General features: G+C 41.7%; 1 protein-coding gene across 1 annotated transcript in view; it reads left to right on the top strand.

Moving 5' to 3' along the window:
• The first annotated feature begins 483 nt into the window (after positions 1-483).
• CDH17 (cadherin 17) overlaps positions 484-17,308 on the top strand; it is a 70,215-nt gene continuing 53,390 nt past the window's right edge. The window contains 1 exon segment of the mRNA XM_064267665.1: positions 484-711. Within this exon segment, the coding sequence (XP_064123735.1) occupies positions 484-711 (228 nt within the window).

Genomic DNA, 17,308 nt, shown 5'->3' with positions numbered 1-17,308 from the left:
GTGAGACTCTGAGGAGAGAGCTGTTCTCTCACTGACGCTTTCCTTGTTCACTTTGGGGGAGTGCTGGGTGGAACAAACCTGTTGCCATCTAGTTGATTCTGACTTATAGCGACCCTACAGGACAGAGTAGAACTGCCTCATAGGGTTTTCAAGGAGTGGCTGGTGGACTCGAACTGCCCACCTATTGGTTAACCGCCAAGCTGTTAACCACTGTGCCAAAAGCCAACCAGAAATGCGTATGAGCACATCTCTCAAAATATTCCTGAGAGCTTATCATTCTTTCCTTTAGTAAGAAGAATTATGCTAATACGGTCATGCACCACACTACGTCTGTTCCAGCAACATCCGGCTGCATTTACATCCGTGGTCCCGTAAGGTTACCTTTCGTTTTATTCCGAGAATAACAAAATAATATGGTGAAAAATATGGGTCTTGCTCCTCTTCCCCATCCTCATTCATTCCAGCTCTCAGGTCCCTTAAGTAATGTGCGAGGGGGAAATTGCCACCTACCCCGGGCATGGTTTTGGTCTCTACCCGCCCCCGCCCCATCCCCGGGGCCGAAGGGAAAGGCCCTGGCTCCAGCAGGTAAATAAGCCAGCGGGACGCGGTGAGCTCCAGGCACTGCAGGACAATTCCTGGTGTGACGCTTCCGGGCGCAGGAGAGGCGAGCCCAATTACTTTGTTATTAATTCTCATTCCGAGAATAACAAAGTATGCGGGGTTCGCACAACGTCCAAATCACATAAACGTCCTATTTCACAGACTGTATAGTGGAAGCTCTAAGGGGGCAGTTCTACTCTGTCCTGTAGGGTCACTATGAATCGGAATAGACTGGACCGCAACAGGTTTTTTTGTTTTGGTATAGTGGTTGCTAAGCCACGCATGACTGTAATTTGTATTTAAATAAATCCTATAAATTTTAAGTTCTCTAGGGGAGTCATCTATCCTCCCATGAACCCATTTACCCTACCACGAACTTATTAATTAAAAAAAAAACAAAAAATAAGAAACCCAGTTACCAGTGAAGTCCATTAGCATTCACAGCGACCCTACGTGTGTCAGAGTAGAACTGCGCTCCGTAGGGTTTTCGGTAGCTGATTTTCCAGAAGTAGGTCATCAGGCCTTTGGTCTAAGCTGTCTGGATGGACTCCAACCGCCAACGTTTGGTTAGCAGCTAAGAGCACCAACTGCTTGCGCCACCTACTTGCGTGTTGCCTTCGAGTTGATTCCAACTCATGGTGATCCTGTGTGCACCATCCAAGGACTCCTGGAAAAAAGAAAAAAAGAAAAATTAGCTCCAATTTTGCGTATGTATAAATCCAAATTTTCATATGCTGAAAGACTGGCATATCTCTATTGCTAAGTTTAGGGAGAGAAAGCAAAAGTGTTTATTACATTTATGCGTATGTTGGAGGTGGGTCCACATCCGGCTCTGCTCCCTCCCTTCTTCTCACAACTCTAAAAACAAACCCTGCACCTGCCCGTCCGCTCCTCAGGTGGGGTAATCAGTTTGAAGCAGTCGGGCAGCAGCCATGTGTTTACGGCTGCACGTTTGTTTCTAGCTTATTAATGGCCACTTTAATTGGATCTCTAATTTGTCAAGAGAGCAATTTGGTCAGATCCTCCTGTGATTTTCTAAACCTTAAGTTATGTAATTGGCACCAGACATTTTTGAGCCAGTCAGAAAACACGGCATGATTTATCTGAACAATTCTTAATCAACAATGTGTGACGGAGCTTGTAGTCTGATCTTTATTCATATCTGGCCTTACTTTATAATTTATGCTGCTCTGAGCAATATACAATGCAGGGGTAAAATAAATGGTACCCAGGGTATTTGGCGCTGTTTGGTTCTGGTGATGCTACGAATTCTGGTCACGTCCTCTCCCGCCCACACCATCTATGGGTATTTTAAAACAAATTTTGCAGTCTTCTGCTTCCTGGCCTCCCTTATTCTTTGGAGATGAAACGTTCTACCTTAGTGCTGGGTGAATTATTTTGTGTTTAATTCAAAGCCTGTAATGCTTGTTCTTTTACAAAGAGGACGAGATGACGCACTTTACCTAAGATTTGCCTAACACTTAGCTTCCTTTTGCAAGGAGAAAAATCAACGGTTGTGTGTAGGGGCTTAGCTAGGGTAACTGAGTGCCCAGGGGGATCTCTAAACGGCACCCCCCCCCCATTCGACCGCCCAGAAGCAGTCTCTAAGTTGCACACACTCCCCACCCCCCCCCCACCAATTCAAGAGCCCAGGGGCAATTTCCAATTTTGCTCCCTCCTTCCAGTCAGTTTCAGGTTGAACAGACATGGTTGATTGATAGCGGCAATGTGTCAGCAGAAACGCCTTCCCCGGTTGTCTTGTCTCACTGCCTCTGTCAGGTGCCTTTTCATATTTGTGACACTGCTGATTATCATTCTGTGCCTCATCTGGTGCCCCCTTGGACTGGTGCCTGGGGGCAAGTGCTCCCCCCTTTGCCCCCACCCCCTTGCTACGCCTTGCTTGTGTGTTGAGTTACTTGCAGGCTTGGAGACCTGGGACCCAGAGATTCCCATTCTTTACTCAGATAAATGGGGAAATAACTAGAGTGTCTAAAAATTTCTTGTACACTGTTGGAAGCATTGGGATCCAGCAGGAGAATCAATCAGCTTTTGAGGGATGCCTGGGGCACTGCATGCATAATAATTGAATAAAGCTCCAGCTGTGCCACCCCTGTACTGGGATAGCAGTGCCTTCCACAAATCAAAAGTAGAGTTTCTAGGCTTGATTAAAAAATGGGCTGCAGCTGAGAAGCAGCTCAGGGTGAAATGAGAGGGTAGAGTGGAGCAACACAGAGGGCATGCGCTGTAGTAAGTAATCCTGACTGACACAGCCTTTCCCTCAGCAAAGGGAGAGTCATGTCACCATCTGAAGAAGACAAGCAGCCATGGAGTGAAATAAAACTTCTTAGAATTTCTGGAATGATGTATAATGGATTAAGTAATTGTTGTTGTGTGCTGTCAAGTCAATTCTGACACATAGTGACCCTATAGGACACAATATAATTGCGCCACAGGGGGATTTCCAAGGCTGAAATCTTTATGGGAGCAGATCACCAGGTCTTTTCTTCCATGGAGTGACTGGTGGGTTCTGGTTGCTGACCTTTCAGTTAGCAGCCCAGCACTTAACCACTGTGCCACCAGGGCTCTTGTAGATTAAGTAATACTTGAATCTTATTACAGGATGTTTTTGCTTTGGGAGGGAGAATAATGTATAATCAAGAGCATAGGCTTAGAAGTTAACAAGGTGGTGTGACCTTGGTCGAGTCTCTTAACCTCTTTGTCCCTCACTTTCTTTTTTTAATCTTTAAGAGCTAGATTATAGTAGTACCTACTTCATAGGGTTCTTGTAAGAAATCAATAACATAATTCTTATAAAGGTCTCAGTATGGTGCATGGCAAATTATGTTTTCAATAAATATTAGCAGTCTTTGCTTTTGTTATCCTGGTTGGACCCAGATTTCATGGTGTGAGGGATTCCAGTGTTTTCCGCGCTGTGGTGAATTAAATGAGGACACCTCCCTAGATAGCAAGGCCAACAGCCTTTGTCTCCACAGTCAGAGTACATGGCGGTGATGTCTGCTAGGTGAGGTTCATCCCACATTCGGGGGACTGAGGTCTCCTTTTCAAACACTCCCCTGCTTTTCTTTCTAAAACCTTTGACCTGTGACACTAAGATGATTGCCATGGAAACTGTCTGGATTTAGTCCTTGTACCTGAAAGAAAAGGAATTCTGGTGGCGCAGTGATTAAGAGCTCTGCTGCTAAACAAAATGTCCGTTTGAACTCACTGGCATCTCCACGGACGAAAAGACCTGGTGATCTGCTCCCATAAACATTAACCTCCGCCACGAAAAATCAAACCCATTGCATCAATGTCAACTCATAGCAACCCTAAACGACAGAGTAGAACTGCCCCATAGGGTTTCCAAGGAGCGTCTGGTGGTTTTGAGCTGCTGACTTTTATGGTTAGCAGCTGTAGCTCTTAACCATTATGCCACCAGGGTTTCCCACATAAACATTACAGCCTAGGAAATTTTGGGGGCACTTCTAATTTGTCCCATAGGGCCACTATGAGTCAGAATTGACCTGTCAGCAGGGGGTTTGTTTTGGGTTTACCCGAGGGAAACCTGACAAATAGCAGAAGTTCCAAGTAGATGGTCGGTTGGATCAACTATTTCAGGTAGTTCAGATAAAATATCACAGAATTATCTGGAAATCTACCCTAATTCTTTTTCAAGTAGTGTTTGTAAGGAAATCTCTCATATGTGTATGGCTTGATGGTTTTAGGCAATGTCAGTTATAAACTATGATTTCCCCTAAGTAGTGAATTGTGTCCATGCAAAGAGGAAATATATTGAAGACTTGTTTGAGAGGCCAAAGTCCTTTTCTGCCATAGTCCTAGCATTAGTGCAGTTTGCTATGAATCATTCAATACAAGCTTTGCCTTGCAGCTTCGTCTGGCCTTGGGGGATGTTCCTGTGGAGACTAATTTCTGAGTATTCTCATTAACAGGGCCACTGAGAGCCGGAAATTATAAACTTGGGTGGCAGAACGAATTTTTTTTATTTGACAAACGCTGTTCTAAATATTAACTCATTGAATCCTATAACTCTCAAAGGTAAATGGCCCTGCTTTACAGATGAGTAAATGGCAGCCCAGGGTCACCCAGCTAGTCAGTGGAGGAGCAGGATTCCAGCCAGCCAGTTTTACTCCAAGGTCCCTCTTCCTAACAAGAGCATTGTGTGGTCAATTTGTTTTCAAATATATAACAGAATCCTAGGCGTGGGAGTAGAAAAGAATTATTTATTTTTCCTGCTGGAAATCATTCTGTAAGAGATAAGACTTTTTTTTGCTTTTTATCGTTCAACCTAAATTTCTATGGAAGTAAAAGTGCTAAAAAAAAAAAAAAAAAAAAAGAGTTCAAGGAAAGGTGATATATTTCAGCCAGTTCTTAATGTACTTACTGAGCAAAAATCTGTTAGTGTATTTAAAAGAGAAAAAACCCTTTTTGTCTTTACTAAAAATATATCACTTTGTATCAAAATAAATCTTTACATCTCAAATTAGTATTCTTAACATTTTGTGTTTATTCTGAAAGCTCTTATAGTTGAGGTGAAATTAACAGTACGTCAATGTTAAAACTAGCTGCCATCGAGTCGTGTGTGTCAGAGGAGAACTGTGCTCCACAGGGTTTTCAGTGGCTGATTTTTCAGAAGTAGCTCTCCAGGCCTTTTTTCTGAGTTGCCTCTGGGTGGACTCAAACCTCCAATTTTTCAGCTGCTGAGCGAGCACATTAACAGTTTGCAGTACTCCGGGACTCCAGTTACTGTTAAAAACGTTAGACAATTGTATATCTGTGTGTGTGTGTGGGTGGGTGGGTGGAGGCGGTGCTGTCAAGCCAATTCCAACTCGTAGCAACCCCTCGTGACAGGGTAGAACTGTCCCTTAGGGTATTTGTCCAGCAGAGCCACTGGGTGAGTTCAAACTACCAACCTCTCAGTTAGCAGTCCAGTGCTTAGCCATTTGCACACCAGGGCTCCTTCACAAATATTTTAGAGTTTAACAAACATCTATTAAGAGCTTATTATATGCAAGGTATAGTGTAAAGAGCTGTAAGAGATTTAAAAAAAAAAAATTAAAATAAGGTCCTTGCCTGAAGGATTTTATTTTCCAGTAGAAGTGGTACCACAGACAGGTAAATAAATGATAAAAAATAAAACCTGGAGAAGGATAGTGTTATTTAGAGGCACTGATTGAGAGCAGGAGAGGTTTAAGAGGGAGATACTTCTGACTGGAAATCAGGGAAGATTTTATGAAGAAGGTGGGATTTAGATCCTAGTTCCACAAGGACAAAACACTGTGCCCCATTTTGGTATCTGAGTGCTTAGTACACTATCTGGCACACAACAGAAACTTAAGCCAAAGCTCTTTAAATAAAATGAATAATATGGTAAGATATGAGCATAGAAGTTGAGGTGAGGAAGGACAATCTCAATCCAACTTAATTAAGCAAATATTAATTGACCATTTACTTGGGGCCAAGCTTCGTGCCAGGTGGGGAACAGTGGCACCACAAGGGGGTATGGGAGGTGCAGACCATACCAGGTGACACTGTCAGAGGGGTTGATACCAAAATACTGTGTATAAAATTTCTGTGCAGTGTTTTATCAGAAATTTATTATTTTTTTAAGAAAAATATCCCTGTAGTTAGTTATATGGAGCCCTGGTGGCGCAGAGGTTAAGACCTTGGCTGCTAACCAAAAGGTCAGCACTTTGAATTCACCAGCCACTCCTTGGAAACCCTAAGGCGCACTTATACTCTGTCCTATAGGATCACTATGAGTCAGAATCAACTCGACGACAATGGGTTTGGGTTTGGTTTTTAGTTAGTTATAACAACGAAAACATTTTCTGTAAGCCCTGCTTACATGAACCAATATACCTATTGTTGTTAGGTGGTGTGGAGTTGATTCCAACTCAGGGTGACCCCGTGTAGAGCAGAATGAAACACTGACCAGTCCTGCACCATCCTCACAATCATTGCTATGTTTAATCCCATCATTGCTGTTATATGTCAATCCATTTCATTGGGGGTCTTCCTCTCTTTCACTGACCTTCTACTTTACCAAGGATGATGTCCTTCTCCAGGGACTGGTCCTTCCTGATAACATGTCTAAAGTGGGTGAGACGAAGTCTTGCCATCCTTGCTTCTAAGGAGGATTCTGGCTGTGCTTCTTCCCAGACAGATTTGTTCATTCAGTATACCTACAAGGCTAAAACTCTATGCTAATTTATTTTTGAACCTTCTAAGGTGCTCCAGTCAGAGCTGTCATTATTACCCAATTACAATGATGCTTTGAATCATGTGGTTTTGTCTGCACATGCTACAAACACATGCTATTGTTTTCATTGCTGCTGTTTTTATAGCTGTTGATTTTGTCATATTTTCTGGCGTTTTAGCTACATATTGTGGTAACTAATATTTGTGAACTTATATCACTAACTTTGTGAGAATAAAGTAGTAATTAAAGGAAAAGAAGGAGTGATATATAGGAATTAGAATTTATGAGTAACATTAGTACAAAAACATTACTAAGCATTCTGTATGGTCTGGCATGGGAGGAGGTCCATGCGGGGCAGGGGTGATGCCATGAGTTAACACACTGGAGGGCACCAACCCTAGTGACACCACTGGTGGGGAGATCAGCAAATGCAAAAACTTGGAGACAGAAAGGCTCAGGGTGCAAAGTCCATCTGGACAGCACTAGAGGGTATGGAAGGAAGTAGGAGATAAGGCTGGGAGAGTAGGTTGGCACCAGCATTTGAAGGATCTTCACTACTAAGGAATTTGAGGAGAAACTTCCTCAAAAGTGTCATTGCTGTCTATATTTTTACTTCTGCTAAGCATAAATATTGGTTGATGTGCATTTTGCTAATAAGGTTGGTGATTCAAAACCACCAGATGCTCTGGGGGAGAAAGACGTGGCAGTCTCCTTCCATAAAGATTACAGCCTTGGAAACCCTATGGGGGCAGTTCTACTCTGTCCTATAGGGTCGGTATAGGTCGTCAGAATCCACTAGACAGCAATGGGTACGGAGACTTAAAAATACCAAATTATTCATTTATATATATATAAAACCTTGCAATAACCTGGAATTGTTACCAGTTTCTGTGTGCTTCTTTGACATTTATATGTCATTCAAAGGATGTGAAAACCCCAAACCAAATACGTTAAAAAAAAGCAGTAGAAAAATGTCTCATTTATGTTTAATATAATGAGCCAATTTCAAAATGTTGTCCGGATGTATCAACCAAATTAATTCTGTTGTAAAAGTAAATTTTTAAATGTTCAAGAAATTTATAGATCTAAGAGATCTGAAGAATTCTAGTCCTAAATCTTCCTTAAAATATCTGTGAAATCTTGGGGCAAGTTACTTAGTTTATATAGCAAAACCAAACCTATTGCCGTTGAGTTCATTCTGATCACAGTCATCCGTGTATTACAGAATAGAACTGCAGGGTAGGGTTTTCTTGACCATAATCTTTACTGAAGCAGATCACTAGGGCTTTCTTCTGCTGTACTGCTGGGTGGATTCAAACCACTAACCTTTGAGTTAGAAGAGAGCAAACCATTTGTGCCAACCAAGGACCTTTATATATATATATATATATATATATATATACACATATATATATGTATATCTCAGAAACCCATTGCCATCTCAACCGTTGAGTCGATCCTGACTCGTAGTGACCCTATAGGTCAGAGTAGAACTTCTCCATAGGGTTTCCAAGGCTGCAAATCTTTACAGAAGCAGACTGCCACGTTTTTCTCCTGTGAAGTGGCTGGTGGGTTCAAACTGCAGACCTTGCAGTTAGCAGCTGGGCATTTAACCACTGCGCCACCAATGCTCCTCTATATCTATACTTACGTCCATACCTACATCTACGTTTTTGCATATATATGTAGATATCACACAATATAGGGTATAGTAGAAAGCATAGAAAGAGGCTTTTGGCTTTAGAATATGGAATTATGGAGATATCACTTCCTAGCTGTGGTCTTTAGGCAAATTGATTAACTTTAAACCTCAATTTCCTTATCTATAAAATGGGAATAGCAATTCCTAACTCATTATGTTTGTGAGAAAATAGTAAGAGCACATATTTACTATTGAGCAATTGTTATGTATTTTCCATTTGAGGCAACTGAGGCACAGAGACCTTGAGTCCGTGGGCACACAGCTAGTAAAATGCGAAGCAAGGATTCCAGCCCATGCTCTGCACCATTCTGTTATTCTCCTTTTAAAGGCCCCTCCACAAATCTGGCACATAAGTGATATTTAATAAATGCTCTTTCTTTCTTTATCTCCCAGGGTATTTGTGAGGTTAAGATAGGAAAGCAATTTTGCCTTTTTAAAGTTCAAATACAAGCTATCCAAATGCAAGGCATCTACAGTTTTCAGAGTCTAAGTTTTTAGGGTCCTTATTCATATGCAAGTGAAAGCTGGACAATGAATAAGGAAGACTGAAGAAGAATTGATGCACCTGAAAGATGGTGTTGGCAAATATTGAATATGCCAGAAGAATGAACACATCCGTCTTGGAAGAAGTACAGCCAGAATGCTCTTCAGAAGCAAGGATGGCGAGACTTCATCTCATGTACTTTGGACATGTTATCAGGAGGGACCAGTCACTGGAGAAGGTCATTATGCTTAGCACAGTAGAGGGTCAGCAAAAAAGAGGAAGACTCTCAACGAGATGGATTGACACAGTGGCTGCAACAACGGGCTCAAACATAGCAACGATTGTGAGGATGGCACAGGACTAGGTAGCATTTTGTTCTGTTGTACATAGGGTCAGTACGAATTGGAACCGACTTGATGGCACCTAATAACAGCAACAAATTTGGTTAGAATGTGGTTAGAATTAATAATAATAACCTTTCCCCGCTGATAATATTAGTGATATATGTCAGTGTAGAGAAACCTAAAAGAAAATAAAGAAAAACATGAAATAAGCCAAGCTCATCTGTGATCCCTAGAGATAATACCGTGATTGGAATTTTAGTGAAATAAATGCACTTTTCATTCCTTTGCCTTTTTTTTTTTTTCTTGTGGTCCATTATTATGATAAGCAGCAGCCCTGCAGGCAATGTAGAAAATTTACCTCAGGTCTTAAAATCCCTTAGTCACCATGTATCTCAGGGTGAAAATTATAATTTCTGTGAAATGTGAAGCTACAAGGAGGAAAGGAAAAAAATGATAGTGAACGGGAGAGAACAAGCTCAAAGTTGGGGTTCTGTTTATCTCCTTTTAGAATAACAAGAGCTGGGATTTTTCCTTAGCTCTATTGCATAGATGACGGCAATGTTTAAAAGACTAACGAGGCAGCTGATAGTGTTGGAATGAAGGATTGTGAAAATTCTTGGGTTCTTTCTTCTTCAGGAAATCCATATATTTGCAGTTGGTAAATCAGAACTACCAAAATTTTAGTACCTAATTAAAATAGTTAAAATAGGAGTTTTTTTTTTGGGGGGGTGCCACAAATGGTTAAGTGTTTGGCTACTAACCGAAAGGTTAGTGATTTGAATTCACCCAGAGGTGTCTCAGAAAAAAGGCCTGAGCAATCTACTTTGGAAAAATTAAACCAAACCCCTTGCCATTGAGTAAATTCTGACTCATATAGACCCTGTAGGACAAAGAAGAACTGCCCCAGAGGGTTTCCAAGGAGCAGCTTGTAGATTCAAACTGCTGACCTCTTGTTTAGCAGCTGAGCTTTTAACCACTTCACGACCTACTCTGACATGTGGGGTGGCTATGAGTTGAAATTGACTCGATGGTAACTGGTTTGGTTTTGGTTTTTATCCTGGCATGTAACAAAATATATCTTTCCCATCCATAAATTTACACTTATTGTCTATCATTTAAGACCCTTAAATAAACAGAATTATAATAAAGTGAAGAAATGGAATTACTGAGAGCTTGTTGTTTTAGGATGTTGACTTGTGAGTTGCTATGGAAGAGGTATCGTGAAGCTTCTGAAAGCCAGGGCTTTCCTTTTAGGATCCCATCCTACTAGGTTTATAACTGGAAATTGTACAATGAGCCTTCCTAGTTGGGAAGGCATGATTTTAATACATATCTCTGATTCAATACTTTTAATACTTCTCTCCGATTTATTCACAGGACTTTGGATAAAGAAAAACATGATCATTCAAGCCCACCTTTACTCCCTGTTTCTCCTGACACTTCATTTGGTAAGATCAGAGGGTATTTGTCTGCATTTACTAGAACGTTTTCTGCCATCTTTCTACCCCAAACCATGGAAACAGTGGTTATCAAAAATAAATCGGTGTACAGGAAGGCCACGTAGTTTGCCCTCATGTGGTGTTTTAGATGAGTGGTTACAAATCACATTCATAACTCTGTCCTTCAACCAGTGGAGGTTCTTTCTTCTCAGCTCTTAAAAGCCAGCACCACTTCATGGACAAGGTTCAAAACAAATCTACTTGTTTAGGGTTAGACCTCCACAGAGAACTCTGGCAACCTGGAAAGAAAAGCATACTGACAGGTGTATTTGTCTAGTCCCTTAATCTTGATTTATTTTATTTTATTTTTTACTTTGACCATGCTCTGCTCTGTAATTTTTCCCTGTATATGATTTGCTTTTCTTGGTTTGTACTTTTCTGGTTCAATTCGTCTTTAGACATTTGTTGAGTCAACCCCATCAACTGATAGGCTTCTAGGGCTTTGGCTGGAAGGGATCTGGAGAGATCCAGGCCTCAGCCTTACAGAGGTAGTGAAGTGCCATCCCTGTTTTACTTAGAGGCTTCTGAGGCCCATAAAGGTTATAGACTTGTCAAAAAAAATTGTTGTGTCATGAAACAAATTTGTGGAGAAGCATTTGCTTTCTCCTTAGAAGAAAGCTACCAGACCCTCACTACCTCAAGTCTTGGTTCCTTTCTTCTGGAACCTAAAAATAACAACACCAAATTTTAGGTACCAGAGAGCTCCCTAGAGCCCATCCAGTTCAAAATATTTCCTGAGTGAAATAGAGTCAACCTTGTAAACCGCCAGAGCCTTCCTCCTGGAATGAAAAACTGCAGTTCAAACTTTATGAGCGGTGTGCATTCTTACAGACTGGGCACTGAAGACTTGTCCCCAGGCCTGTGAAAGGCCTGGGTCAAACGTCTCCACTTGCCTTCTCTCCTCTTCCTGCCCTCTCAGATGTCCTTTGCTAACTACATTATCAAAGGGTGGTGGTGAAATCAGACCTGGTTTCAGACTTGGCATTGCCATTTACCAGTGATAGGAACTTCGGTGAATTACTTAAGCTTTGAACCTCAGTTTTCTACCCTGTGAAATGGGACTAATAATAGTACTTGCCTTATGGATTGGTGTAGCAATTAAATGAGAAAATGCATTTATAAAGCCCTTAGGTCAGTGACTTCCACGGTCTAAGGATTTAATAAATGGCAGCTATTATTGTTACTACAGCATCTAAAATATTCAGCGTCTATGCCCATATGAACCCTGACTTCCATGAGGAAGGGACAACATTTTAGCCATCTTTGCAGCCTTAATACCTAACATGGTATCAGGAGTGGGGTAGAAAAACACATGATTGTGCACATGCATTATGCATATTAGGAAACAACAATTAGGCCTGAGAGAGATTCTATCACAATATTTTGATATTTGTAGGCTCATTTGCTTCTTGTCTGAGGAGGGGACATACAGTTCTCTTCCTGGATGAAAGCTGAAAACAAGTTTTCCTTCTGTCTTCTCTCACCCCCAGTGGGGTTTCTACCAAGAATAGGAAATATCGCTTAAACCACTGCCTGCTACAAGCACCTTGTCCAGGAGACCACCACAAACAAAGCTGCTTCTGGTGAAGGCAGGGAGGTAGCTCCGTGTGCAGTGGGATTGAAGGTGTATTGGGTTAGAACCATTTCTCTCTCCTGCCTCCATCTCTCTACTCCCAAACCTTCTTCTATGAAGACTGAAAGTTAAGGTGGAGCTTCTTGCCTTCAGCACAAGATTTTATTCAGCAGAGGCAGTAATTTAAAATGATTACCTGTCATTTATTCCACACTGTGAGTGGATTTCCTGTTCCTTTCTGAGAGCTGGTTCTCATAAAAGGGGTGGAAAAACAGCATGAATATATTGCTTGGGCCCTGAAGAGAAAGTGAGAGTGAGAGATATGTGATATGACCGGATGCTGAACAAGGAGGCAGGGGAAACCAAGCAGAAACCACCTACTTTAGAGTTTTGCCTGGGATGACACGAGGACCAGAAAGGAGAAGAGTTTGGCACAATTATCATATAATTCATGTGGAGAACTCCTGCTGGGTATAATGAAGGCTGCTGCCAGACAGGTAGACCTGGCAATTGCACACATCCTATGCTGTGCAGCAACGTGCTCAAGAGTTGGGCTTGGCAAAGATTAGTCAGGCCCATAAAACAAAACAAGACTAAAGGGGCACACCAGCCCAGGGGCAAGGACAAGAAGGCAGGAGGGGACAGGAAAGAGAATGTTGACATGTCATGGGGTTGGCAACCCATGTCACAAAACAATATGTGTATTAATTGTTTAATGAGAAACTAGTTTGCTCTGTAAACCTTCATCTCAAGTACAATAAAAAAAAATTAAAAGACAAATAGAGTTGGGGCTTGATGGCCAACCAAAGTGGGTTCCATTCTCACTGTAGCACTACCTGTGAGTGTTTTGTCTCTGCTCTGGGGTTTCACTGGAGATATTTTCCTGCTAGTATTGTAGTAAGGGTCAGAAGAAATAATGTGTACAGGGTCTAGTCCCTCTAGTAGCTGCCACACAGGAGACACTCACAAATGTCAATTCCATTCTCTCCCTTTCTTTCACCTCTATGTGCAAGATGGTGGGTGTTTTTCTATCCAGTTCCTACATAAACCTACCATCTTTCCCTTTCCCAAGTTTCTACCACACCATTCTTCCTGGCTGTGACAGTATGGCTTGATGACTCATAGCACACACATGCGTTTTGAAAACTTTATAGTTTTAATAGCCATGTTAGAGGGCAGGAAGTGATGTGTTGTCCTGATATGAGAATTCAACTTTGAACTCTGCAAACAAGACCAAAATCCTCCAGTCATCACCCTTTCCTGATAGGTGAGCCAGTTTGTCCATGTAGGAAATAGGTAAGCTTGTTTATGAGGTTGGCTTGACTACTGAAGTTTTCTTCTGGTGTGACAAATGGAAAGGCTGATGTTTGCTGAGGTAAGCAGAAAGTTGACCAAGGCAGTTTGCTGTTAAGCAGTAGCCCCATGAAAGCACTACCCTTCTCTTGAGCCAACCACGGAGGCACCTGGCTATCTGCACCCAGTTCTTGTGCCACGCCTTCCAGAAGAGTTAATGGAGCTAGAGAAGATGTGGGAAAGATGTGGGAGGGAGAAAGATGTGGCAGAGCAAGATAAACTTAGAAATGAAGAGATGGGTAGAAGCCTATAAAATTATACTGTAAGTTAAGAATGCCTTAAAAAAAAAAAAAAGAGCCCATTGCCGTCAAGTCGATTCCAACTCATAGTGACCCTTTAGGACAGAGTAGAACTACCCATGGAGTTTCCAAGGAGCAGATGGTGGATTTGAACTGCTGACCTTTTGGTTAGCAGCCGAACACTTAACCACTATGCCTCCAAGAATGCCTTTAGGTACGAGCAGTGGAAAGTCTGACTTAGAGGATCTTAAATAAATAAGGGTTTATTTTTCTCAGCAAAAAGCCAAGGCAGGTTTGGCAGCTCTGTGATGTTATCAGAGACTCCAGCTTCTTCTATCTCTTTGTCCCACCATCTTTTGAGCTGGTTTGTCCCTGTGTGGTTTCACGGTGGCTGCCACAGCTGGAGACACAAGGTTCACTGTCAAAGCAAAGAGAATGGGAGAGGAAGGAAGGAAGATTCCAGCCCTATCTGTCTTTTTTCATCAGGAAAACAGAAACTAGAGCCCTCTAGCCTACTTCCCTTTTTTTTTTCACCAGCTAGAACTGGGTCACTTGACCACATTCCTAGCAGCAAGGGATTCTGGGAAAGAGACTGCTAGGCTTCCCAGCCTCTGTGGTGGAAAGCAGTGAGGGGAAGGGGTTGGACAGCTTGCCACAGCTTTGAGGGAGGGAAGACCAAATTTCAAAGTCCTTAAACTTGGGAAATCTTTTGAAACTTTAGAGGTGGCATCTTAAATATACTTAAAATGATAACATATACCCAAGCGATACATTATCATTGTAGAAATTCTATAAGTAAGGGGAAATTTTACATTTCCTGTGATCCTATCGCCTGAGGAAATAAACATTAATATCTTGTACAACCCCAGAACCCGGTGCCGTCGAGTCAATCCCGACTCATAACGACCCTATAGGACAGAGTAGAACTGCCCCAACAACATTAAGTTTTTAGTTTATATGAATATATATGCAGGGTTGATATGCAGACAGTGTGCTAGGTTGAAAGCTGATGTTCGGTAGTAATAGTTGGGTATCCATTAAATATGCTGAATATCATCCCAGAGAATATATAAATATATGTTCAAAAATGGAGTAATAGTATACGTAATTTTTGAACTCCATAATATATGAATAATATGGAGAATAATGTAATAAAAAGAAATACTTTTAACCATACCTCCTTTTATCCCCCAAATATTTATTGGGTGACTAGGATGTTCCAGAAACCCTGGTGGCGCAGTGGTTAAGAGCTACAGCTGCTAACCAAAAGGTTGGCAGTTCGAATCCAGCAGCTGCTCCTTGGAAACTGTGTGGGGCAGTTCTACTCTGTCTTACAGGGTTGCTATGAGTTGGAATCACCATGATGGCAACAGGTTATCATGTTCCAGATATTTTTCATAAACTGTTAAACAAGAAAAATTAGATCCTAGCGCACATATAGAAGCCGTGATGGTGCAATGGTTAAGTACTCGGCTGCTAACTAAAAGGTTGGTGGTTCAAATCCACTCAGAGGTTCCATGGGAGAAAGACTGGCAATCTGCTCCCAGAAAGATTACAGCCAGAAGACTCTATGGGGCAGTTCTACTCTGTCACAGGGGTCACTATGAGTTGAAAAACAACAGTGCACATAGTGGGAGATAATGACAAAAATCAGGTAAACATAAATACAAATTGCAATTAATGCTATGAGGGAAACTAATAATGCCTGGAAGGATAAAATATTTAGATATCAGATTCAGGGAACAACTTTCTGATGAGGCAACATGTGAACTGAGACCTGAGAATGAAAAGATATTTCCTGAGGAGTGGGAGGAAGAGCATTCCAGGGAGAGGGAACAGCAAGTGTAAAGTCCCAGAGGCAGGGAATACCTTGGCAGGGTTGAGGAACTGAAAGGAAGGCTGTGAGTGCTGGGGAGGGAAGCTTACACTGAGGAGCTGGGTATTGGGCTAAGCACAGTGACATGCCACTGAAGGTTTAATGCAGCTGGTGCTACTATGAAATTACCCCAAGAAGTGGCCACAGGCATAAAATCTAAATAGAGCCCAAAATATTTTAGATAAACAAAGAGACACTTGGATCAAAAGAGTTAAAATGTGAAACAGAGTTTTAAATTCTTATGGAAACCAAACTTCCTGGAGCCGCTGAGGCTGAATGAACTTACAAAACTATTGCCCTGAGAGAACCTTTAAACCTTCAACAAAAAATACTCCCTGCTATCTTCTTTAAATCCAACCGTAAAAAAAAAAAAAAAGTAGTTTAGCTTAATTAGTAAAGAATATCTGCCTTGAGCCTTGTGCTCTTTTAAAGAACTGTCTCTATGGGCTCAAACTGACAACAGCAACTTCAAAGGTTAGACAGGAAGCTTAGGGGGTAGTGAGTTTATGTTACCAGGGGAGGAATGACTTGGGAAAGGAGGGTGAGAATGGTAGCGCAACTTGAAGAATGCAATCAACGTCGTTCAGTTGTACATGTAGAAGAAACGTTGAATTGGTGTATGTTTTGCTGTGTATATTTTCAACACCACCACCACCTCCCCCACCACCAAAAAAAAGGCTGTAGCTCTAATAGTGTGTAAAACATAGAACTCTAACAGAGTGTTCAGGCCCTGTGTTTCTGCTCTGAGAAGCAACTGTGTTGAGGAAGGTTTGAGTGATCACCCTGGGACCCTGGCTACACCACTTAACAGCTGTGAGGCTTTGCTTGCGTTTCCTACCTTCCCTATGCCTCCATTAGCATTTATTTCAGTGGGTTGTTGTGAGGACTAGATGCATTAATAGATGTAAAGCACAGGCATAGTGCCTGCTGGGCACATAGTAAGCACCCAAAATCTTAGCCAATCCTGTGTTTCCCTGTGACCTGCTCCTTGGGGCCACTGTCAGAGAACGTAGGCTTGCATGGGCAGGCACCTAGAAAGGATCATTCGTATGTCACATAGAAGCATATGCTGCAAACACACCCAGAAAAGTTGGCTTGCTTTTTCTGGGGACAGAGTTTTACATTCAATCAAAATGTCTACTTGTAATCCAAACAGTCAGCTCCTAATTTTGAAGAGAAACAGAAATCATTTTGTGTGATAACCCAAAAAAAAACCCAGTGCCGTCAAGTCGATTCTGACACATAACGACCCTATAGGACAGAGTAGAACTGCCCCATAGAGTTTCCAAGGAGCGCCTGGCAGATAAAAAAAAATTAGAGGGGGAAAAAAAAGGCAGAGAAAACTTCACGCTTTTATTTTAAAAGCATTCTAGACAAGAGTGAAATAATGGTTCTCCTCCATTGGGCTGGAACTAACT

Source organism: Loxodonta africana, chromosome 14, assembly GCF_030014295.1.
Source record: "Loxodonta africana isolate mLoxAfr1 chromosome 14, mLoxAfr1.hap2, whole genome shotgun sequence".
Taxonomy (NCBI): Eukaryota; Metazoa; Chordata; class Mammalia; order Proboscidea; family Elephantidae; genus Loxodonta; species Loxodonta africana.
The sequence above is the reverse complement of the archived record's forward strand: the minus strand, read 5'-3'. Positions and strand labels throughout refer to the sequence as shown.